The sequence below is a fragment of the Vulpes vulpes genome, chromosome 9, assembly GCF_048418805.1.
Source record: "Vulpes vulpes isolate BD-2025 chromosome 9, VulVul3, whole genome shotgun sequence".
Lineage (NCBI taxonomy): Eukaryota > Metazoa > Chordata > Mammalia > Carnivora > Canidae > Vulpes > Vulpes vulpes.
The window spans coordinates 54,357,891-54,382,446 of record NC_132788.1 but is presented as its reverse complement, the minus strand read 5'-3'; the positions used below and the strand labels follow the sequence as shown (position 1 = coordinate 54,382,446).

General features: G+C 64.7%; 1 protein-coding gene across 3 annotated transcripts in view; it reads right to left on the bottom strand.

The window, feature by feature from the left end:
* The window catches only part of PLXNA1 (plexin A1), a 48,831-nt gene extending 25,210 nt beyond the window's left edge, over positions 1 to 23,621 (bottom strand). The window contains exons 1-9 of one of the 3 annotated variants that reach the window (XM_072720135.1): positions 23,544 to 23,621; positions 16,993 to 18,286; positions 14,999 to 15,181; positions 3,661 to 3,801; positions 2,599 to 2,699; positions 2,124 to 2,247; positions 1,873 to 2,026; positions 1,472 to 1,571; positions 24 to 138 (exon numbers count right to left, since the gene is read on the bottom strand). In XM_072720135.1, coding sequence (XP_072576236.1) covers positions 24 to 138; positions 1,472 to 1,571; positions 1,873 to 2,026; positions 2,124 to 2,247; positions 2,599 to 2,699; positions 3,661 to 3,801; positions 14,999 to 15,181; positions 16,993 to 18,213 — 2,139 coding nt within the window. In that variant the 5' untranslated portion in view covers positions 18,214 to 18,286; positions 23,544 to 23,621. The other 2 variants (XM_072720133.1, XM_072720134.1) reach the window with 2 other exon arrangements.
* Positions 23,622 to 24,556: the final 935 nt, after the last annotated feature.

Genomic DNA, 24,556 nt, shown 5'->3' with positions numbered 1-24,556 from the left:
TGAGCTCTCCAGGATGGCCTTACCTCAGACACATTGACACGGCCCTCCAGAAAGGCGCAGTCGGCGGCGTTGTGCGTGCACACGTGACGGTACTTGCACCAGTGGCAGGGGAAGGAGCCATTGACACAGGACAGGCAGCTGCAGGGAGAGGGCAGGGTGGTGAAACTGAGACGACCTGTGCCTCCACCCAGTGGCCACACGGGACCCTGCTACTCCTGCAGCAGATCACAGAGCTGCCTCAGGGCCTTTGCTCAGGTGGCTCCTCCGCCTGCTCAGAGAGGCCTGCCCGTGCTTCCCTTCTTCTTTGCTGCTTTTCCCCAGACTCTGAACACCTCCCAGTCCCCCTCACCATCTGCTGATACAACCTCCCAACAACAGATGTCTAAAGCCCGTGCCGTCCACTGAGGTGACCGCTGGCCACACCGAGCTCCATGTGACAATTAGCACCAGGAAACGCATTAGTGCAGGTATGGAACCGCACATCTGTACACTAAGTTCTAATCTCAACTAACTTAGGTTTAAGTTTAGGAGGCGATCCCGCAGAGCTGGAGCTGTTGTAGAAGTCTGCGTCCCTGACCAGAATGCAAGCTCCACGTGGCAGACACCTGTCTGGTTCACTCCCACACATCCCCAGGGCCCGCATAGGGCCCTTGCCATGCTCTGGCTGTGCAATCTCCTACGGCTGATACCTCCTCCTCTCTGCAGCCCCCGTGGCACCCACTTCCCCTGGAGAAAACCCTTCTGACTTCTCTCTAAGACCTCCAACCTGCAGGCCACCCTGCTTCTCCAGAGACCCTCAAGCCTTCAGCTCTCAAGTGCTGCCCCTGATCCCCAAACACCAGTGCGCCTGGAGCAGAGAGGTGAAGCCCAGTAACGTCGACACTCAGGTCCTCAGTGGGCACCCTGACCCAGGATGGAGTCGGTCTACAAATCAACAAGTGAAGGCACAGGGGAAAATCAGGTGCCTCCAGCTCTGTGGCTGAACCATTCTGCCTGTGTGGGGCTCCTCGCCACCTTGCACCCCTCCTTGGCCTTCCAGGTGGGTCCCCTCCAGGTCCCCCTGCCCCAGCGGATGCTATCGACCACAACCAGAGAGGACCTGGACCCCTCTACCTGTCCCAAAGCAGCAGGTACCTGTGTCAAGCGGCCCGTCCCTTCCCATGGCTTGGCAATCTCCCGCAGCTTCCCTCATGCTCCGTCTCACTCTGGGGCCTACAGGCCACTCCCCGTGCCCCAGCAGCTTGCAGGAGGCTGGTGAGACTCTCTTCTTTTGAATCAGGAACCTCCCCTGCCCCCTCTGACCGCCCCAGCCTCAGGCTACCCTCCAACTGCCCCGGGAAGCCAGGCCCCTGCTGGCCTTCCACTGGGTGAGTGGCTCTTGCACGGCCTTACCTCCCACCCTGACCACCTGGCCTCACAGCACCCCCCTGGCCTGCTGGGAGTGTTGGTGCAGGAGAACCAGGACACTCACGACTGGTGGACGCTGCAGTTGTAGAAGACGAAGTCCACGGACGCGAACTTCTTGCCCGTCTCCTTAGACTTTAGGTAAAGCTTGACCACCCGCTGGTCACCTACAGAAGCAGCGCAGGCCTGAGTCACCAGGGCGCCCCAGGGCCACTGAACCCAGGACAGCCAGCCCAGAACAGGGACAAGCCTCGCCAAGGACCTTCTCCACCACCACCTACACAGCCCCTCGCTGCATCCATGCCCTGTAGACCCTGTGGGCCTCTGAGCACACTGGGCCGGCACCTGCGGTCCCTGCCCCTGGACACCTGCTCCTTCCCCTGCCACTCTACAGTCAACATGTGATGCCCATTCGCTGACCCCAACAGGATGGCTCCAGGTGCTGCCCTGGCCCATGGGGACACTCACCCTGGCCTCGTGTGATGGGTGCCACCTCCCGAGCGGAAGGTGAGCGGCAGTGGATCCGACCATCTTCCAGGATGCTCTCAGACTCGGTGAAGTCCTCAAAGGAGCAGTTGACACCAGCCGAAAGGTCAGGCACGTTCCAGGCCTGCAGCACGAGCTGGGGCCCCCAGAGCAGAAGGCCTCTGTGAGCAGGGACCCGTCCCCCACTCCTGCCACCCCCATCCCCCACCCCCTACCAGAGCAGCCTAGCTCACCGGAACCTGAGACATAGTGACTGAAACGTTGCGAGGCTGTACCATCAGCTGCACGCACTGCAGCAGGTCCGAGGCGAAGCGCTGGGGCTCATCTGCCCGCTCGCAGGTGTCTTGCCGTGAGCAGCTGTGGGTAGCAGGTGCTATGGCTGGGCATGGGTGAGGCAGCCAGGGGGGCACCCCAAGCCCACCAGCTCCTGCTCAGCAGGCTTGTCGTCATGCGCTTGGGGGAAGCCCACCAGCTTTACCCTGTACCCATCCTTACTGGGGCAAAGGGGGGCTTGCGATCACTTAGCCAGTCACGGGAAACTCCCAAATACAGGGCACCTTACACAGGTGAGACCCAGAGACGCTTTCAAACGGGAGCCGTGACTGCCCAAGATGTACGGTGTAGCCACCTGGGTTCCCCCAGGTCAAAGGCTGCCAGGCAGGGGTGTCAGGGCCCTCCAGCCCACCCCAACACCCCGTCCAGACTCACATGCTGTGCAGGACACACCAGCCACAATGGGGGTCCCGTGACCCCAGGCACAGCTCGCATGACGTATATTGCACGCAGCTCTCCACAGGCACACGAGTCACCTAGCAGGATGGGGACCTTTGCATCAGGCCCCTGCAAGGCCCACCCCAGAGACTCCTCCAGCCTCACCTCCTTACCACCACAGCGTGTCCCCTGAACCCAGCCCTGTTCCCATACATGAAGGGAGCCTCCATCTCAGGCCTTTCTCCAGCATGGCCTGTTCAGAGGCTGGTCCTGTGACCCTGACTTGGCTAAGTAAGGCCAAACAGGCCAGGCCTCTCTCCTGGGAGGCAGTGGCCAGGAAGCCGGCAAGTCAGTGCAGGTGAGCTACCCAGAGGAGAACTCACAGCTCCAGCCACAGTCACTGTCCCATCTGTCTGGACTCAGAGTTCCCCAAGGGAGCATGGGCTTATCAACCCCAACCCTGAGCACAGTCAGGCTGGGCTCTGCTCCCCCTGACCTTGCCTGCTTGGCCCTGAGGTCCTCAGTGGGCTAGAATACCCTGATGGCTGAGAGAGAGGCAGAGGAGAAGCGAGGGCTGGCCAGGAACGGGGGCCTGGCCTTACCAAACCCATGCTGACCTGCCCCCGCCCCCGCCTACCCCTTGGCTATCACGGGGTCGCCAGGCTGGGAAAGGCCAAGGCTGGCTCCGAGCAGGCTGGACCAGGAGAACACAAATGGATGGCCTGATGAGGGAGGACCAGGCCAGTCACCAACCCCACAGACACGGCCGCCTGAAGCCCCCACTGGGCAGATGAGGCCAGTGCCATGCAGGGCCTCAGCCCGAGGACTCAGCACCCTAGAGGTACAGGCTCAGCCCGCAAATGACATCAATGCTCTCATAAAATTTATTCAAGTATCTGTTCCTGTGGACACGTAATTATTCAGAGAGGGGGCGGGAATTCCAAGCCTGACTGGGGAAAATCTGGAGCTGGTATGGACGCAGTGGGCAGCAACGGCCAGGCCTGACTCCCTGATGACCCCCCACAACCTGCCCCAAGTGTCCTGCAGCGGGTCACCCACCTGCTTCTCCGTCATAGCATAGAGGTACTGGCGGTCGGGGCTGAGGACCAGGTCGCGCAGGATGGGGCTGTTCTCTTGGGCCACCACACTCTCGTAAGCCAGGGCCGGCCGGCCACCAGGGTTCGCCAGGTCCACCAGGATCTGCGGCAGCGAGGGCCTAATTGGGGCTGTGCCAATGCCTTTCTGCCCCAGCCCTGAGGGCAGGGGTCTGGACCCCTCTGCTGGTGGACCCCCAAGCCCTGCCCAGAACCAGGCTGAGGCTTCCACCCACCCCAAGGAGGATGAGTAGGACAGAACTGTGGCCGGTAGGCAGGTCCTGATCCAGCCCCCCTTCAACAGTTGATAGAGCCACGGGGACAAGCATGAGCCACCACCCATCACCCGCTGTATAGCCAAGACCAGCACACAGGCCGTGGGAGCTGCTGGCAGATGGCCCACCTCTTCTGGGGGCCAGGCTGGATGTCTCAGAGCAAGGGATGTTTGTGCAGGGATGGGACGGAAGGAGGAGGCGACGGGGCCTTTGGAGAACTTGAGATGTCCAGCATGGCTGAGACGTGAAACCAGGAGACTCCAGGGCAGGGACACACCACGGGGGGAAGGGGCCAGGCCAAGGTCCCGGAGAGGGGTCCACCCACCCCCACAAGCAGGCGGGAGGGCAGGGTCTCAGCGGCACAGGAATATACTCCAGATCCCAAACAAAGCGGGCGTTAATTAGCCAGCTCTTCTCTGCAGCTCGCGAGGCTGCAAGTATTTTTAGTTGCTTTCACCAAACAAACGTATTTAATTAACAGAGAGACCCAGGGGGCTTTCCAGAGATGGGACTCGTGGGGCGGCGTCTCCCAGCCCGCCAGCCAGCACGCTCCCTGGGCACGAGGTAGCGCGCTCGGCGGGCCCACCCCTCGCCCCTCCGGGCTGGGAGCCAGTGGCCAGCGCACGGCTACCCGCTGGGGGCGGCGCCCGGGCCAGCGCCCCTCCTCGCGGCCAGCGCCGGGCGGGCAGGTCTGGCTGGCGGGCAGCCAGGGTGGGGCGCTGTGTCCCTGGGCCTGCGGGCGGAGCGGGAGGGCCGCATTCCTGAGGCCGAGGCCACCCCCCGCACCCCCCACATCCGCTCAGCTGCCTCCCGGCCAGGGCCAGGCGGCGGCTTAAGTCAAACCAGACCCGGAAGCACCGAGCAGGAGCCGCGTCTGGGGAGGGAGGGGAGGGAGGTGAGGGAGGCGGCGGCAGGCAAGGCCTGGAGCTGCCGGGGGTGGGGGTGCAGGGATGCCAGGCCAGGGGCCACAGCGCCCCAACCTGTACTCAGCCGGCCCTGCTGGGGGGCAGCCAGGGTGCGCAGCCTTCGCTCACAGGAAGCCCATAGTCGGCCCCTCCGCGGGCAGGCCTGGCCCACAGCAGCCATGGCAGAGGTCGGGGAGGCCACCCGGACAGCCGCGGGACCTGCACTGCCTGGGCCCAAGCCCCAGCTCACATGACCCCAGCTCTGCAAACAAGCTGGGGTCCGGCTCCCTGCCTCAGGTTCCCTGCCCGTGAAATGGTGACGACAGATACCAGTCCCCACGCCAGAGCTGTTCTGAGAGTAAGGACAGAGCCGGTGTGCCAAGATGAGGGGACCCAGGCGGGCTGGGCCCCAAGGCAATCCTCAAGCCCCAGCAGTCACCCGCCCCCCAGGCCCGGCAAGGCCAGCCTGGACAATGGCCAGGAAGCAGGGGACAAGGTCAGGATGGCAGGGCAGAGCCAGAGTGCAGGCCAGGGCACCAGACTGATCGCCAGACCCAGTCTCAACTCAGCTGATTCAAATCAGGACTCTGATTTCCCCCAGGGCCCTGCCTCTGGCCCCCATCCCCTCCCTGCAGGCACCTCTCCCCACCCACCACGCCCTGATGGGTTGCCCTCACAACCAGATATCCAGGTCTGCCCCAAAGGCCCTAACAGCCAGGCCTGACTAGACCTCAGCCCTTTGCGTTCCAGGGTGCCCAAGAAGTGTCTGCTGAACAAGGACACTTGAGGGCCCCAGGCTCTCCCTCCCCAACCACCAGGGGCCCCACAGTACTCAATCTGACCACTCACCGTGGCCAGACCTGCCTTCCCCTTTCTGCTGAGGGCCGAGGCACAGGCTGGGGTGCCCACGAGCCAGTAGGGCGCTGGGAAACACTACAGGGAAGGGCACATCCAGGGGGCAGACCAGTTCTGAGGCACGGGAGGGGGCAGGCAGAGAGCGGCCTTCTCCCAGGGTCTTGGGGAAAGCAAGAGGGGAAGCAGGCCAGACGCAGACTCTGGAATACCCTGCCCCTGGGCCAGCAGCATGCCGACTCTGACAGGTGGCCCCCAACAGCTGTGGTGGGGAGCACGCACGTCCAGCTGTCCATCCACCATGCATCCATCTGTCCATCCACCATGCATCCATCTGTCCACCACCTGCCCACCACTGGGCAGCCCCAACCCTTAGGCACACACAGGCAGGCCCCAAGGAGACAGGACATTTCTGGAGGACACGGGGTAAGCGTGGGGCGGGGGGGGGGGGGGGGTAATGCCAGCAGGCCAGTAGGTGCACATGATGTGGGGGACCGGCCTCATGCTGGGCAGCCAGTAGCCACAGTCCAGGCCCAACAGGGCCCCTATGTGCTCACATGTGCCAGTCGGATGGGGTGGAAATTGTTTCACCCACGAATGACCAGTGCTAGGTCCCAGCTGGTTCAGGCCGCAGGACCCACGCAGCACAGAGAGGGAAACTGAGCCTTGCAGGGGCCTGCCAGAGGAACCCCAGGCCCCGGGGGGTGGCAGTCACTACCTGCACCTGGGGACAGAGAGTCGGCTCCAAAAGAGGGAGGGATGCAGCAGGCCTCCAGGAAGGCATTCCAGGGAGAAGGGGCGTGCAGGGCAGGCACGGGGCCAGGCTGCTGGCAGGCCGGCAGGACACATACTGCTGGCAGTGCACGTGCCGACGCCCCTCCCCCAGGCACAGCTGTCCAGTCAAGGGCCACCCACCTGGGGATGGCCCACCCTGGGGCAGCTGGGCCTGGAGAGCACACGGATACTCCTGGCATACCCTGGTATCTACCCTCCCGCCTCCAGCTGTCACCTGTGCTCTGCAAACCTTGCCCCGAAGACCACTAAAACCTTCCACAACTAGCCATGACCACCTTCCCTCCCCCAATGCCACCACAGAAAAGCCTTAGGACCCAGACCCAGCTCTGCCTCTCTGCTGTGGTGCCTTCCTGACACCTGCTGAGAAAGCACTGCTCCTCCCCCTGCTCAGATGGCCACAGTGGAGGTGTCCAGCCTCCTGGGACACACTGCCTGGACTACACCAGACCCAGGCCCCCATTCACCCCTGGCTCTGACCCAAAGAGAAAGAGCCACCCCCACCCTGCCCCAGCCCTCTGGCTCCATCCACTTCTCCAACACCGGGGTCCTTCCCCTTGTCCCTCTCTAAGGGAGGGAGTCCCCTGCATTCTGAGCTGCGGCACAAGGGCTGTCAGTGCCCCCAGCAAACTCCTGGTGCCAGGGCCTGGGATAGCAGCAGGCAAATGCTGTAGACCACACACCTACCCCCACCATGAGGCATTACCTATCCCTCCCACGGACAGGCCAGGGAGCAGGTTCATCCCTTCACCCCAGCCAGCAGGTCCTGGGGGCCCAGGACACACCAGGTGATTGGGGGGGGGGGGGGATCCTGCAAAGAGAGCCTGGTGCAGGGCCAAGGGGAGGAGGCCAGCAGCAGGTGGGCAGCCCCTGGCCCCGGAGGCCCCAGCCTCAGGCTGGCCCAGCCAGCTGCCCCCGCACCCATCACCGCGTGGCTCTCGCCAACTGCTGCGGCCCGACCAGGTCAGCTGTCCGTCCAGCCCAGAGCCAACAAAGAGCCCATTCTCTGGGCTGAGGGGCGGGCAGGGGCACCGGGAGGATGTCTGGGCCATGCAGGCTGCTTGCCAAGGCCGGCACGCGCCCTAGCCACCCAGAGGCAAGGGGCTGCCCAACTTGGTTCCAACCAGAGTGGGGAGAGTCCCCTCCTCTGTCCACCTCAAGGTAACAGCCCTCCGTCCCCGTGTCCCTAACTGTGGAGTGGGGGTTCACTGACTGAACCAGATGGCAATAGGACAGGATCCTGAGCGATGCAATGGGTATGAGATGGGGTGGGGAGAACAGCAGCCAGTGATCTGGCTATGGGGCTGGGACCCCATGGGCGTCCCCCTCCTCCAGTACAGCTGCCAACGTCTCCCCAGCCCCCTAGGCAGCAAAGTGGTCCTGGGAGGGGCTGCACGAGGGGGCAGGAGCACAGCCTCTCCCCTCCTTCCTGGCCAGGGGCCTGTGGCTGAGGCCCTGGCCAACCCAGCTCCTTGGCCCGTCCTCACCCCCTCATAGGCTGCCACAGGATCCCCCCTGCTCTGGCTGGGAGCAAGTTCCAGACCCCTTCCTGGGACCACTCTCAGAAAGGCCAGAAGGAACCCAATACTGGAAAAGCAATTAACTATTTCCTCTTGGCAGTACTTGAGTAATTAAAACATGATGTGCAGGAGGCCCAATGGCTGTAATCGGGCCAAACACACCTGGGAAGATTGCGGGAGGGTCCTAGGAATCTTGTCTCTTCCAACCCCAGCCTCAGCACAGAGAAAAGCAGACACCAACAACCAAGGAACACTGTGGTCCTTCTTGACCTTTGGTCTGTCTCCTCCTCTGCCAATAGAAATCCATCTCACAGGCTGTGTGAGAGTTCAGAAGCTCATGGTTCCAACAGTAGGGGAGGGAGGAGCTGCTTGGAGGCTCTGTGGAAACCAGGCCCCCAAAGCCAGACGCCATCACCACCACCACGGGGCAGAGGTGCCCAGCTGCATCCCACTGCCACGAAGATCACACAAAATGGAGCCACAAGGCAACAGAGATCACACAGCTTCCGCCTCACATCTCTAGCTGGGACTCTCCCAGAATGCCCACTACAGCCTGAGATTTCACAAGCCCCGAACCCGACAGGGATGCGGACACAGGCAGTGGTGACCATCCAGCTGGTGCCATCTCAAACCCGAGAACAATCCACTGCCCACCTTCCCATGCATGGTCCGTGTCACTCAGGCTAATCCCACCCACTGGGTCCCCAACATGTGCAGGTGGTGCATGTTAGCCCCTTCTACTTTCCTGAAGCCACCACAGCCCTCTGGCTCCCTGCCCCTACCCAGGCCAGACCTCTGAAGCTCCTCCCAGAGTCCTGCAGGACATCTCCTGGCCCCACGACGCTGACCACCACAGGGTCACCTACCACGTGCTCGTCCACCGCAGGTAAGGGGCGCTCAACACAGTACGTGTTGCTCCTCCCAACTCATACTCCCTCAGTTCCCAACAAGCACCAGAGCACCTCTGAGCTTTGGCCCTGTTGTGCCTTCCTTCCAGAACATCCTTCCTGGCAGACTCCTCAGCTGGGCTGTTCTAGTCTTTGTACGTATCTTGCTGTGATGCCAGGAGTTCTGACCTCCTGGCCCCTGAGGGGAAGGGGGGGGGGGTCCTGGAGGTCAGGGTCCTGTCTGCCCACAAGGAGGGGAGCTATGCAGTGCAGACAGTAATCCTGGGCAGAGGTGGCCACTGGCTGCCTGTACCTGAGAGTGTCACTCTTGTTCAAATGGCTTAGGTGCCCCCACTCAGGCTAAGGCCTGATGAGCCAGCCTCTGCAGGGAGGCAGGCCTATGGCACTGGGCCTGGAGGAGGACCCTCCATGCAGGCCTCAGGGCATCTGCTGCCGCCATCAGGTGGAAAAAAACCAATTCTCCTGAGGCACTGGATCCAGGACAAAGGGCTAGGATGTAATGAACAGACCCATGAGGGAATGAGACATCCCTGTGCCCCTCTGGAGATGCCCACCATGGCCAGCCTGGTTCTCTCTACCCAGGAGAACCAGAAAAAAGCATAGCATGTTTTCTGGCGGACATACACACCCATAGGGCACCATGCAATACTACCCGAAGGTTCCAGGGACCATGCCCTCGGCAGGCCAGGGGCAGTGTACCCCTGGAGCCCCCCAGGCCCGGCAGCTAAGACACACAGGAAGCAGGCAGCTGGAACCCCTCCACTCTCCACTAACGACTCCCTGGGGGACGGAACCCCACCAGACCCAGTAACCTGCCACGAGCACGGCCGTCTGTGATCAACCACTCTGTCACGGATACCACACTTGATCCTGGAAGTGGCGACACAAGCAGCCCTAGAGAGTCAGGCCAAAAGATGAGGGAGGCCCAGCAGCCCCGCTCCCGGTAGAAACCCAGCAGAGGCAGCCCTGTGTACACGGCAGCAGCCCCGCCACAGACCCCGGGCACGATGTCGTGACACAGAACCAACCAGCTGCCCCCAACAGCAAGCATGAGCCTCACAAATAGCCACGAAAAAGGAAGACAGACAATGACATGCTGTATGACCCATGAAAAGCCCCCAAACCAACAAAACAGCCCTAGGGGTGGAGATCACCCAGTGATCCTCACAGAAAGGGAGACCCTTCCAAGGAACAGGGCACCGAGGCACTTGGTGTGACATGCCCCGGCTGCACAGTCACAGCTGTATACTTCCTGTGGGTACACCACATTCCAGAGTGGACACCAGTCATATGCTAGCCACACGCAGGACGCTGGGGACCTCTCCTCCCCTGCCCCCTGCCCCAGCCCTCACCGTGCTACAGGGACCTGCTGCATGTGCCCAGGCTGGGGGTCAGCAGGACAAGAACACCTGCAGGCACCCACTCACCAGTGGTGCAGCTGCCCCCCGGAGCCTCTGTGGCGAGTCACTAGGAGTCAAGGGCATCCCTCCCTGTCAACACACACAAGATGCAAATTCACAGGGCCCCAAGCAGGAGATCGGGAAGTGCCAGCACTCCGTGTGGCTGTGGGGTTAGGGTCTAGGGGCCTGGTCCTGCCCGTCATCCCTCTTGGAGCCAACAGCCTGCCCCACGCCCCCCCCCCCCCCCCCCCCCCCCGCCCCACTGTGCTCCTCAGTCCACCTCCTGCACAGACCTGGGCTCGGGAAGCAGGGACCCCTGCTGGATGCACATGGCAGGCTCTCACCCAGGATGGAGAGACCCTCCCTGCTACAGGGACCCTGAGAAGAGGCTGCCAGCTGCCCTAAACAGGTCTTGGAAACACTATGGGACTTTCAGGATCTCTGAATTTTAGTATCCCGTGAGGACTGGAGGTGCTGGGGGGAATGGGAAAAGCGTCCAAAGGGCAGTTTCTAGAGCTGTGAGGGCCACTGGCAGTGCAGGCCCAGAGCAGCACATAGCTGGTGCTCAGCAGCCACCAACACAGCTGTGATGCCAGAGAACCAGGTAAGAGCAGGTAGGTCCAGGGGCCCAGACACAGCCAAGGCCTGCACGCACAGGGATAGGGGCCTACCCAGGCCCCACCGCCAGGCCACAGCGCACTGCAGCCACAGCCCTGTTTCTCCTCCATACAAAGATCACCACACAGGAAGGAATGTCAACCTCCCTTGGGCCTCCCCAAGAGGCACAGCCCACCCAACGTCAAGGGATGAAAACCGAGGGCCCCAGGAAGGACCTTCGCCACAACAGGCCTCCCTGCCAGCCAGACTCCCAAAAAGCCCATCCCAGTCCAAGCCCCACTGGGTGGTTGTCCCCTGGGTCCTACCCCAAGGCCCAGAATCCTGTGAGCCAGTGATGCCACAGCCCAGATCCCCATGGTCATAAACTGGTAGCCCAAGCAACCTCGGTTGGCCTGTACTACTTTCTAAAAACGCGTCATTAGCTGCCAAGCTTAACAATAAGAAATTTCACATAAAATATGGATTTCCAGATTCTCTTGAAAAACCAGATGCTCAGGCAGACGGGGCCCACTCTCCCCCTGGCATGGCCACCAGAGAGACAAGGCTGTGTTCCTAGCCCTGAGCCCGGGAGCAGGGACAGTAACAGGGCTGGCCTAGGGGTGTCCCTCACCTGGCCCAGAGAGCAGAGACTGTCCCCACCTCTGCTTTGCAGAAAAGGAGAGTCTTCTTAGGCCTGCGGGCTAGGGCAGGGCAGGGAGGACACCCCCTGGCAGGAATCCAGAGTAGGTCCTCTCTACACCCACTAGAAGGACACAGGCTGACTCAAAGGAACTGCAACCAGGGGTCACCCAGGGGAACTCCTGCCAGGGTCTGGGGGTCCCTGGTGGCCACTTGGGGAGGAAGGAGGTGGTGGTACATGCAGGACTAGACTCTGGGGGGGTCAGCCCAGGAGGACGGGCTCCTCTGCCCGCGGGGAGGGAGGGAGGCAGGTGGTGGGCAGGGCCTCTAGAGAAGGCCAGGGGAGCTGGGGAGCACCCCAGCCAGCCCTGAACAGCTGAACTTGGCAGGTCTTAAATTAATCGGCTACAATTTTGCACAACAATGTTCTCCTTCTGGGGCGGGGGGGGGGGGGGGGGGGGGGCTTGCTGGCAGAGAGCCAACCAGGTCCCCCAAGAGCTCAAGACCAATCAGGCCTGGGGAAGGCGGGGGCATGGGTCAGCGGCAGGCAGGGGTCCCCAGGGCCCAGGGAGCAAGCACTGGGCTGGGCTAGGCCCAAGCCACTCTGGCCCTCAGCCTGGGTCAGGATGACATGGTGGGAAGGGGGAGGACAAAGCAGGAAAGGGCAGAGCCAGGGGCTGGGCCCCCTGTGCCCGCAGGGAGCGGGTGGCTTCACATGGGTCAAGGCTGGAGGCCTAGCGTGGGGGTCTGGGGGAGGTTCGGAGTGGGACCCCTCCCCCAGCCCCTCCTCTGCTTTGGTCCTCCAACTGCAAACATGCCCCAGGGTGTGACACAAGGTTCAAGGGTGTTCCCGGAAATGGGCAGGCAGAGAAAGGTGGCCACTGGCTGATATGCTGGGCAGGGGAAGACGGGCCCCTGAAGGCTGGCAGCTCAGGGCAGGAGCACGAGCGAGGAGCTCCTGGAGGAGGGGCTGCCCTGGGTTTGGGCTTCCTCAGAAAAACAGGAAGGACCCACAGGACAAGGAGGAGACTCCAGTCAGGAGTGAGGACCCTGGAGCCAGTAAGCCTGGGCACATGCTGGAGCCACCGTATGCCTCAGTTTCCCCTTCTGTCAAACAGACGACAGAGTGGCTGTGAAGACTGTGAGAGGCACCGCGACACCTGAAAGTTAACTGCTCTGCTGAACCAAGTGCACATCAGGCTCTGGACCTGCTGGCGCAGCCTCTCATCCTTTCACACTATGCTTGGGGAATGGGCTCAGAGGGGCCCAAGAGCCAGCTCTAGGATCACAGAGCTGGTGAGGGGAAGCTGAGACCACACCTGAACTCACTCATCTGTATGGGACCAGGGTGTGGACGTTCAGCCACGTGACAGCTTCCTGAACCCCCTGCTCTACTTGGGCAGGTGTGTGCAGAGACCGGTCCAGGGGACGAGGCCGAGGCACGCCTCTGTGGGAGAACCTCAAAACTCACAGGGATCTAATTCCCCAACGAGTGGACTCTCCCACCACCAGACCAGCAGCAGCTCCTGGGCACAGCTGACCCCCCTACACCCTACCAAGGTACAGTCCGCTCACTTGCAGAACAGAGCCCAGCCCAGACAGGTCCAGGGGTGGAAGGAGCCAGCACCCAGGATGAGGTTCCGGGAGGTAGGTGCAGGGGTGGGTGGGGGAGGGACAAGCAGAGATTTTCTGATGGATGGGCCTCAGCCCGGCTCCCCCTCCACACAATGGGACTAGGGCAGAGAGGAAGGAGAGCAGGAGCAGCTAGACTCAGAGCTCCCACCCAGAGAGTGGCCCTGGGGCAGGGGAGTGAGAGTAGAGCTGGGGTGAGGGTAGGGGGCTGGACTAACCCGTTCTCCCAACCTCTCTGGGTGGCTTGTGGGCACAGACAGCACCTGAGCGGCCGCCTGCCAACCACCAGCCGTCAAATGGGCCACTCCCAGCCCCAGGAGCCCAGCCTCCTCCTGGGTGACAGGTTCTAGGGGGCCCCACAGGAGTGTCTCCAAGTGGGCTTCACTCCACAGGCCTGCCCCCGGGCAGACTCTCCCTGCAGCAGCATGGGCTCCTGCCAGGCCCATGCCACCTGATACCACCCCCACCCAGCAGGGGCCCCCTAGCTCCAAGTAACCAACCAGGGGTGGAGAGAGGGGGTGCATGCCCCACCCCCACCCCCGGGAAGGGACCGAGCAGACACCCAGGCTGCTGAGAATACCCCTGACACTATGGTAAGGAAAGGTGGGCCACAGCAGAGGCCCAGCTCTGAGGGCACAGGAGCTTGCCCGAGGCCAGCGGGGTCTGAGCTGACCTGCCACCCAGCCACACTGGCCAGCAGGGTGCCTGAGTTGGACAGAACCCCATAGCACCTTGGGGCACCTCCTGTGATGGCCTACGGTCAGCATCTGGACACCACTGCCCCAGGACACCCCAGCCTACAACCCACACATCTGGATTCATGTCACAGATGAGAACGCTGAGGTAGGGGGGTCCCTTCCCAGAGGTCACAGAGCCAGTGAACAGTGGGGCACGACCGCCAACCACCAGGGTACCCACCACAGCAGACACAGGAAGACCCCATCCTGCACAAGCCAGCACAGAAGCTGAGCACAGGCAAGGCCCTTGCTGGCCCCAGGCCTGCCCCCACCCACGGGTACATGCTGGGCGGGGAGCTGTGTCAGCACCGGGCCTGGGGACAGCTGTTATTTCATCTGCCAGGCCCCACCCCTGGCCCGCTCTGGGGTTCCCCAGCACCCCCACCCCATGGTCACCCCAGGAACTTCCTCCCCCACAGCCCAGCCCTGCCCTGGGCCCACCCATCCATCAAGTGGGGCTGGACCCACAGGCAGCCACCCTCAGAGCCCCCTCCAGGAAGCACCCCACCCCCACCCCGTGGCTGCTCCCTGGCAGCCAGGCTTGCTGGGCAGGGAGGGAAGGCAGGCACCACACAGACCCGCACCCCACAGCACCCCACCTCTCACCCCAAGGAACCCTCATCTCTCCCCTGCACCTGCCAGTGGCAAGCGTGGGTGGGGGACGCTCCCCTTGCCCTGCCCTTGGCCTGGCCGTCTGTGCAGGGCGGGGGCCTCTCTCCAGGGCGGAGTGCTGCCTCAGCAGACACTGGATCCTCCAGAGGGGATGGGGGCTGCACAGGCCTGCCCTGCCCCCCCCCCCACCCGCAGCCTTCCTAGGAGGTCACTGTGTGCCCTCACAGAGCAGGGTCTGCCTCTCTGGGCGCCCGGGCGCCCAGGCCCCTACATTCCTGACACCCCGCCAGGGTCTTTACACCCACCGAACACCGAAGCGGCCCCAGGGAGGCCCCCACCCCCCGGGATCGCCAGGCCCAGCGCTGGATCTGGGCCACATGGTTCACAGCCCCTGGGCTGTGCCCGCCACCCCCCAGCATAGCCCCAGGCCTGACCTTGCGGATGCGGCCGCTGCGCGTGCCGGCAAACACCACAGTGCGGCCCCGGTAGTCGTAGGCGGCCACAGCGGTCAGGCCATCATCCTTGTCCACGAAGAGGGGAGTGCCCTCGATCGTGACCGTGCCCCCCAGGGGCTGGTTGAAGTCCTGGCCACAGAAATCGTCATTGATCTGCAGGGGCTGTGAGAAGGAAAAGGGTGAGACCCTGGCCCGAGGGCAGGAGGCTTTGTGGCCCGGACCGGCCAGTGGCCTCAGCTAACTGGGGGGCAGTGGGGGGGGCATGGAGGGGCAGGGGCTCCTGGAGGGTCCTCAGAGGGGCCAGGCTCAGGTGTGGCCTGCACAGATGGGGGAGGAGATCCCTGGACAGAAAAGCCAAGAGCCAAGGATTGCAGGACTCCTGGGGCCTGGTGCACATGCCTGGATGGGGGAGTGTCTCCCAGGCAGCCACCAAGCACCAGCCCCCCACCCAAACTATGGTGGGAGGGGGAGACAGGAAAGGAAGCAGCCCAGGGGGAGAACAGGGAAGGAGAGCAGCCAGCTTGGGGACCAGGCCCATGGTACCGGAGACGGCTGCTTGAGAAGGTGGCCACGAGAGAGCTGGGGGTACGGGCAGGACTTATTCAACAGAGGAAACAGGGCTCACACCTAAGAGGCAAGAGAGAGGCTGCTGGCTAGGAAGCAATACCGAAGGAACATGAAGCGATCAATAGGTGAGGTTCCAGAGGTCGGGAGGGCCTGAGGGAGGGCAGGCTCCAGGGAACAAGGGGGCAGCTGGTGCCCCTGAAGCACACTCAGTCTCTGGGGTTTGCAGACGGAGCAAGGGAGGCCGAACTGGAGCTGGCTGAGGGCCCCAAGTGGCCCTGGACTGGCACCCAGCCGGGGGGAGGGGATGAACCTAGCCATGGGCACAGAGCACGCATGGCATATGGTGTAACCTCCAGGCCTCAGTTTATCCAGCTGTACACAGAGATCGTACACCTTCCCTGACAGGGGGCCACGGACAATGCACGGGCCTAGCCCATTGGGGCCACACCACAGAGGACAGCCCCACCCAGCGGTGGTCATGACAGGGAACCCTTGCCCCACCCCCACGTCCTGAAAACCAACCAGTGTCGCTCTCAATATAGAGATGGGACAACTGAGGCCAGAGGGGCCACACTTTCTGGAGGCCACCCAGCAGGTCCTAGGCAGCAAAAGCAGAGGGGCTGAAGCCTGGCTCACACCTGGGGAATTCACCTCAAAGTGCCCCCAGTCCCTTACTATGTCTGTGATCTTCCTCGGAATAACAACAGACCCTACTGCCTGAGGCCAGGCATAAAATGTTCCCCAAAAAGCAACTGGCCCTAGGCTGGCCCCTTTGGGGCCTAGAGACGAGAGTTGTAGCTGCTGGCCAGCAAGCACCCAGCAGCCACGCCCTCGGGCTGTCCCAGTGTCAGGGCTGGTGCCATTGGTGCTATGACCTGGTACCAGGTGAGATCAGAGGCCTGGAGAGCACTTGCTCTCCAGGTGCCCAGGGCCAGGCGCCCAGGGCAAGGGTGAGCAGGGCTTCTCCACTGTGGACTGAGTGAGGAAACGGGCCTGGGACCCACCCTATCTCAGTGTGGCCCCAGCTCTGCCTCCTACTGGCTTTGTGACCCTGGGCAAGTCACCTCACCTTACTGAGCATGGAGTGACCTCGCTATAAGATAGAGATAAGCCAGGGTGGTGAGCACCTGGTGGAGGGCCAGGCTTGTGGGCAATCCTCTGCCCACAGGGGCTCAAGGACAGCTGGGCATGGTCCCATCGCCCTGCCTTCAAAGACGCGGGATGGCTACAGGCATGGGAACGGGCTCCCAAGCCGACCCCCCAGGAGCAGCCCTGACCCTCCAGGAGGTGCAGCCAAGGACAGCCCCAGGCAAGGGTGAGCACCACAGGGTGTCACTGCTGCAGACTGGAAGAGTGGAGATGGGGGATGGGGGGGCAGAGCAGCTCCCCCCGTGGCGCCTACTCACTGAGTTGATGCAGCCCAGCTCCTTGTTGAGCAGCCAGGGCAGCGAGAGCTTGCCCTCACCGCGGTAGCAGGACTGGATGCGCTCCTTGATCTTCTCCTTGATGGCCCTGAGCGTGAAGAGGCACAGCACGGACTCCTTGGGCGGCTTCACGCGGTTCTTCTGGCCCTGCGCGAACACGGTGAACAGCACGTCCTCGTCCTCGGCCAGGCCCAGCTGGCGGGCCAGGGCACGGCCGGGCCGGCTCAGGTAGGCATCCTGCACCAGGCGGTACTCCACACCCGCCTGCTCACAGCCAATGGGGAACTCAACGTACGAGTAGAACTTGGGGTCGTCCACACACAGCCGCACGATCTTGGAGGTGAAGAAGTGCTCCCCGGCGGCATCGGGCGAGGTGAGCTGCGTGTCCAGCTGCAGGGTGAGGTAGTAGACGAACTGCTCGCTGCGGAAACTGTACACGTAGTAGATGTCGAAGGCTGGGAACTTGGACAGCGTGTCCGAGGGGATCTTGAGCTGCGACGACACGAACTCGTCTTGGTACACGAAGCCAAACATGTCGGCGTCCTCCTCGTTGGCCATGAGTCGGCGGCTAGACAGCGTGGGAAAGTACTCGGACTTGCCGTCAATGGGCGTGCCCACAAAGAGCTTGGCCTGGCCCTGGCCCAGCGGCCCAGCAATCAGCACGCCGGCCATGCTGCCCGCCTCGCGCACGCTGGACAGGTAGTGCTCCTTGCGGTGGTGCGGCTCGCCCAGCTTGAACAGGTCGTCCAGCCGCAGGAACTGGCAGATGCCCTGTGAGGCGCTGCCGCAGGCCAGCAGGCGGTTGGCGGCATAGTCCAGGAGCAGCAGCTTGTTGACGTTGTCGGTGCTGCCCAGACCGTGCGGGCACGACTGCACGCTGGGGGGCGGGTAGCACTTCTCGTTGTCCTCCACGGGCCCCGTCACGTGTGCCCGCAGCAGCGTGAGGTTCCCCGACAGCTTGTAGATGCGGTTCACTGCGCCCACGTACACCTCGCCGGTCTGCTCGTGGACCACCAGGTGGGTCAGGCCCCAGTCACTGGCCAAGAAGGTGCGGAAGGTGGGCTGCTGCCCCCCGTCTGCCCGGGGCGCCCCCGCTGCCCCCTGCGCGCCCCTGAGCAGCAGCAGCAGCAGTAGCAGCAGCAGCAGCAGCGGAGGCGGCGGCGGCGGCGGGAGCACCCGCAGGCTCAGGCGTGGCAGTGGCATGACGGGCTGGGGCCTCGGGCCGAGGCACTCAGGTCCTATAGAGGTGTGCGTCACGGGGCCGGGAGCTGCAGCCCTGGGAAGGAGAACGGGCCCACATGTGGGGACTGCCCTGCGCTTGGAAGACGCACCCACGAGACAGGGACCATCTCACGAGCTCTCCGTGGTGCCCGGCCCATGCTGGGACCCCCTGCTCCACCTCCAGGGACATGACTTAATCTGTCAGGAGAAGCCCCGAGGTTCTGAGAGGACCCCCTCCCCAAACTGAGGACCTGTGGGCAGGGAGAGGTACCCCAGGGGTCACCAGGACCAAGCCCGCGAGCACCACGAGTAGCACGGGACAGCCTCTGGTGTCCAGACGGCTCACGCTGACCATCACCAGGCACAGGACAGAAATGGACTCAGGAGCAGGGAGGCAGGTGATGGAGGTCCAGGCTGTAGACTGGGAGCCCAGCTGACACCCCAACCTGGAGGCCATAACCTCCCGACTCAGAGCCTCCCATGCCCCAGGACAAACCCCCCCTTAGCTCCAAGCTCCTAGGGTGAGTGAGCACTCCCTCCTCGGCCCATGTGGGGACACATGCCTCCCTGAAGGGACCCTACTCCTAGCCCCCCCCCCGCCCCCCGCAGACCCATCACCACACAGGAACCAATTCTCAGAGAGGGCGGGAGGCAGTCTGGGTCACCTTGGCCCTGGAGCCACTTGCTGGCTGACCCTGGCCCAGCCCCTTTCTGGACCTTGAGCCCTGCACTCCAAAGAAAGATCCAGAAGCCAAACCATGTACACCTTCCATCCACTGTCCCCACCCCCCAGCCAATCACTACCCAGCCCCAGGCCATCCATCAGCACAGCACTGCCCCCTCCCAGGCTCTGGCTCCCAGCCTCTCAGCTACCCTTCTCCACCCTCAACCCCACTGGAGGAAACAGGAAGCCCTCCCATGAGGAAGGGGGATGGCTCCCTGAACCCCACCCCTCACCAGTGGTCCTCTCTCCCAGCTCTGAAAAGGCCAGAGACTGTCCTCTACCTGCCAGTGGCTCCTCCTCTCCTGCCCTTGGCTCAGGTTCCTTTCCTGGCATCTTTCACCTTCACACAGGGTTCCAGGGATCCCCTTGCACACTCCCTGGGCCACACTATCTACCACGGTGCACGAGCTTCACCCACTAAGTCGGCCCCAAGCTGCCTACCCCTCTCCCACCTGGACAACCACAGCACTTGGCCTCACCCACCATGCCCACCAACAGCCCAGGCCCCACACACTAGCCTGGGCCACTTTTCCGGACTGCACATGAGGTCACTGGCCCTTAAATCCTGCCATGGAACCCCCCTTCTTCTGGAAAAGTCTTGTCTCCCCCCAGCTCAGCGGCTGGCACTCAGATGCGCAGTTACACCGAGGCTCTGTTAGCCAGGTGGCCCTGACAGGAGTTACTCTTCTTTCCCAGCCTTGATTTCCATCTAGAAAATGAGGATAACAAGAGCTCCTCTCTCATGGACTAAAGGAGGAAGGTCAGGGCGTGCCTCCTGGTGTCAGGAGTGAGTGGCCCACCCTGGCGCTGCCAGATGCTGGGGCCTCACCCCACCCCTGGTTGGAGACCAACCACAGCGACATGGATGCTGATGCCGGGAGGTGCCAGCCAGGGCTGCACATGCTCTTTGCTCCCAGATGCCGTCCCTCACATGGACTGGCAGGTCCATTCTGCAGGTGGGGAAGCAGAGGCCCAGAAAATAGGTGCATTCTGCCAATCCAGGACGGGAGCTGGCCGCAGGGCAACGGGCTACCGGAGAGGGCCCACTGGTCTCTGGGCAGCCATGTCTGCCGCTGTCGAAGGCCAGGCCTCTGGACTTGCTGTTCCCTCCACCGGGACTGCTCTTCCCTTGCCTGCCTACAACCCCTGCCCAGGTCTCAGCTGTCTGCCCTGACCAGCTGGCTGAAGGCAGCAGGCCCTTCCTCTCAGCCAGTTACTCGGTTTCAGTTTGCAGCACAGAACTTGCTAATGGTTCTGTTACTTATTGTTCCCAAACCCGGACTCACCGCACAAGAACGGCGGTTCCGTGAAAGCAGGGCCTGGTTCTCCGCACTCCCCCAAAGCCAACTCCAGGGCCCAGTACTCGTGAATGAGTGAGTAAACGAACAGGTCCAGCAGGGCCTGCTCCTTCACTTCATCCTCACTCTCCCACACTCTCTGCCGGAGTGCACACTCACACCCACCCGCTCAGCGGAGGAAGCAGAGGCTCCGGAAAGCCAGGAGCCGTAGCCAGGATCCCACAGCAAAAGGACCAGGTTCTGCTGTCCGGCAGGACCCTCCCAGCTGGTTGTCGCTGTGTCTCCCTGAGGATCCCCGCCCAGGCATCACCCCGCCCCCCCCCCACAGCCACCCATGCTGGCAGCCAGGACGGGAGTCCCCAGTCCCTCCTCCTCCCCAGCTCAGGAGCCAGAGAACAGGCTCCTCACAGTGTCAGCAGGGCCTGGGCTGAAAGCTCAGTGCATGTGAACTCCAAAGAAAACATGAATCACTCACCGTTTATCAGTTCAAAGCAGGCCTGCAATTACCAGGGGCTGGGCTCTCCCCTCCTCCGGGATAATTATACACGTCTTAATGCAATTACGGGCCCTACTTTTTATATTAGACAGGAGAGACCCAGCTGAAGAAGCTACTATCCAAACTCCAGGCTGGCCATGGGCCCACACCCTCTCCCCCCCAACAGGGGCTGCTGGGAAGGAACTGGCTGGGGCAGTGGAACTGCCAGCTAGGGAAGGGGGATTCCAAGTCCAGGGCTGGGTCCCTCACGCCCACCATCTCACAAGAGCCAGCGGACGCGTTCAGGTCACCTCCCCTATCTTACAGAGCCCAGCGCTTACACAGACCCAAGGTCACCCAGCAGGACAGGAGAAAATCCCACACTCCTACAGGAACATGAATGGCCCGCTGACCTTCTGGGGCTCGTGTCCCCCAGATCTCTGGTCCGCCCAGGAAAAAGTACATTTGTTCCAAGGCCGGGCCTCGGTGCTGGGGAGGACCGCGCTGAACTGAGGGATGGGAGCAGAATGATGCTGGGAGGGAGCAGAACTGGCCACTGTGGTCTGGGGATGCTCCTCCAAGGGGCCTTTCCACCTGTTCCAAGAGGACCGGGCACCCTGGGAGCTGGTGTGGAGGAGCTATCTCAGGTGTCAGAGCAGCAAGAGCCCAAGTGGGCACTGGAGCCTGCTGGACCATGCAGAGGGCGCCGTGGGCTATGCAGGGGCCCGGTGTGAACTGGCTGGGTAGGGAGAAGCTACACTGGTCCTGGGTGTGCCAACCAGGGGCTAGCCAGGCAGAGAGAGGGCAGGACGGAGGCAGATGGGGCCACTGCACAGTGGGCTCCACTCCTTAACGGGATGGGCTTGGCTGCCCAGCAGAGCGTGCAGAGAGCAACATCCCCTTCCCTCTCCAGGGCCCGGCAGCCAACAGCACTCCCTACCCTGAGAAACAAAGGCCCTCAGAGCCCTCTTCACAGAGGGACAGCCCGATCTCCATGCCTTCCCACTCTGGATCATTCTGGGACTTGGGCAGGTTGGGACATGGGGGGCAGGGCGAGACAGGGCCATCCTGCCCACGGGTACCCCATTTAGCAACCAGGGCAGAGAGCTGCACTGTCACCAACGTACCCCCAAAAGGGGCCCTCAGACGTGGTCTCAAGCCGTCCTGCTCTCCCACCAGGCAAGTCCTAGGGCACTGGGGTCTGGAAGCACTGGAGTCCTACTCAGGAAAGGTGCCCACCACTCAGGCCTCCCCTGGGGTGCCCTTCCCTCCTGGCCAGCTGCTCTAGACTCAGGGACCTTCCTGACGGATCAGAATGTACAGGTGATAATCTGGGGGGTGCAGAAGCCCAGCCAAGGGCTGCCTGCTTTGTCCACGGTGCTTCGTTTGTCCCCCACCCCCAAGCACACACCTCAGCCGCAGAGGCTTGCCAGACCTCCACCTCCACCTCCACCTCCACCTCCACCTCCACCTCCACCTCCACCTCCACCGTCCCTCTGCCTGAAACGCCCTTCCTAGGCCTCCCTGTGCCACCCTCCCGGGCTGATTTGCACCCTGGCTCCGAAAGGGAATCGCTGGGTTTCTCGCCTGCCTCTGGCATGAGGCCGGGTGCTCCTCCAGGGCTGGGCAGAGTCTCGGCTGCCGGGCACGGCACCCGGTGTCTCCTGCACACCCCACACCGGCAGGGAACAGGGAAGACCTGGGGCTTGCTCCGAGGGCCAGCAGGGCCGGGGCTGAGCCCCACCCCCAGGCCCAAGAACCGGGCGCCGCTCGGAAAGGGGCGGAGCCAGGCCGCGGGGCAGCGGGCAGGGGCCGGGGCCGCGTCCCCCCGCACACACCCCCCGTTTCTTTCAAGGGGCGTGGCCCCAGCGCCCCAAAGATGAGCCCGGAGCGGTCCCCAGCTCCAGGCGGCCGCTGGAGCGCCCTGCAGCACCGCCTCCAGCACCGCCTCCCCGGCCGCACCGCGCGGATCCCGGCGGCGAGGGCCTCCCCGAGCCCCGCGGCCCTTCCCAGGCGCGCCCCGAGCGGCCCCCCCGGCTGCGCCGCGCACAGGCCCGGGACGGTCCGGGACGCCTCGGCGGCCTCGGGGGCGGGGGGCGGCCCGGGCGGGCCTGGGGGGGCTCGCGGGGCCCGGCGGCCTCCGGCGGCACAGCCCGCACCCGCGGCGCCCGGCCGGCTCGCACCCGCGCCCTGAGGGCCCCCGCGGCTCGCCCTGCCCGGCCCCGCTCGGCCCCGCTCCGCCCCGCTCGGCCCCGCTCGGCCCGGCCCGGCCCCGCCGGCGGCCGCAGGTCGAGGTCGCAGTCGCGGGCGCCCGGGCCCCCCCGCCGGGGCCGCCGCAAACTTTCTCCGCCGCCCGGAGGGGGCAGCGCCGCCCCCGCCCCGCCCCGCCCCCGCCCGGAGCGCTGCCGCCCGCGGGGCTCGGCCCGCCCGGGAGAGAGGCCGGCGGCGGGGCCGGGGCCGCGGTCCGATCCCACCCGGGGAGACGCACGGCCGCGCCCGGACACGGGGGCCGCAGGGACACGCAGGGCCGCGCACACGCGCCGCAGGCCCCCGCCCCGCCCCGCCCGCGCCCCGCGCCTGCCGAGGCGCCCCCGCCCCCCGCCCCCGCCCCCCCCGCCCCCCGCGCCCCCCGCGCCCCGCCCGGCCCGCGCCGCGCCGCGGGGAAAGTTGCGCCCCTACTCACGGGCTGCCCCGGGGCGCGCCCCGCCGCCGGCCATCGCCGCGCCCCGCCGCCCCGCCGCCGCCGCCCGCCCCGCCGCGGGGCCGCCGAAGCCGCGCAGGCCGCCCAGGCCGAGCTGCCCCCCGGGCTCCGCACCGTGGCCGCGCCGCCACTGCCCAGCATGAATGGGCGCCGCGCGCCGCGGCTGCGGACCGGCCTCGCTCTCGCCGCCCGCGGAGCGCCCGCCGCGCGCATGCGCTGCCCGGGGCCGGGGGCGGGGCCTGCGGGGGCGGGGCGGGCGCAGGGGGCGGGGCCGCCGGCAGCCTCCAGAGGGCGCTGTGCCCCGCGCCGCGCGCCGGCCCGGGCCCACCGCGCGTCTTCAAAGGGCGATCCCCGGCCCGCCTTAAGGGCTCCGCGCGGGGGCCGCGGCGGAGCGCCCCGGGGAGCCGCGATGTCGGGGCCGTCCTGAGCCCGTGTCCCCGGGAATACGGCTGCCGTCCGGGTGCGCGGCCTCGGAACGGGGCCTCCGCTCCCGGACGGGGAAACTGAGGCCCGCCCGAGCAAGGCAGGTGCCCTGTCCCGGGTCGGCGGCGCTGCGGGTCCGCCCCGGGCCCTCCGCGACCGCGCGTGACGCGGGCCGGGCGCCCCCTGCTGGCCGGGCCAGGCCCCGCACACGCCCCCCGCGGCGCGGCCGCAGCCGGGTCCCGACCTGGAGGCGCGGAGGTCGCCAACCCCGCGGACCCCGGGCCGTGCGGCGGGGCGGGGGGGCGTCTCCCGGGACTGTGCTTGCGCAGCGCTGGGCCCCGCGGACGCGGCCCGGGGAGGGCGGGAGGCGCGGCGGGGGCGGGGGCGGGGGCCGTGCACCGAGGCCCGAGGTCGGGCCGGCCACCGAGGGGCCCTAAGGGCGCGCGAGCCCCGCGTCACCCTCCTGGGGCGCTGCTGGGAGGAGCACGCGGCCGGCAGCCGGCAGGGCCTGGGGCGCTCGCCTGCCCCCTCCGCGCAGCCCCCCCCCAGCTGGAGCCCGTCCCTCCCCCGCCTCCGGCGCTCGGGAACGGGGAGCGCCCCCCGCGGCCGGCCCGGGAGGCGGGGCTGCTGTCGCTGCTCTGGGGTCCGCCTCCTGCTGAGGCCTGGATGACCTGGGGCCGCTCCAGCAGCGCGCTGAGACCGGG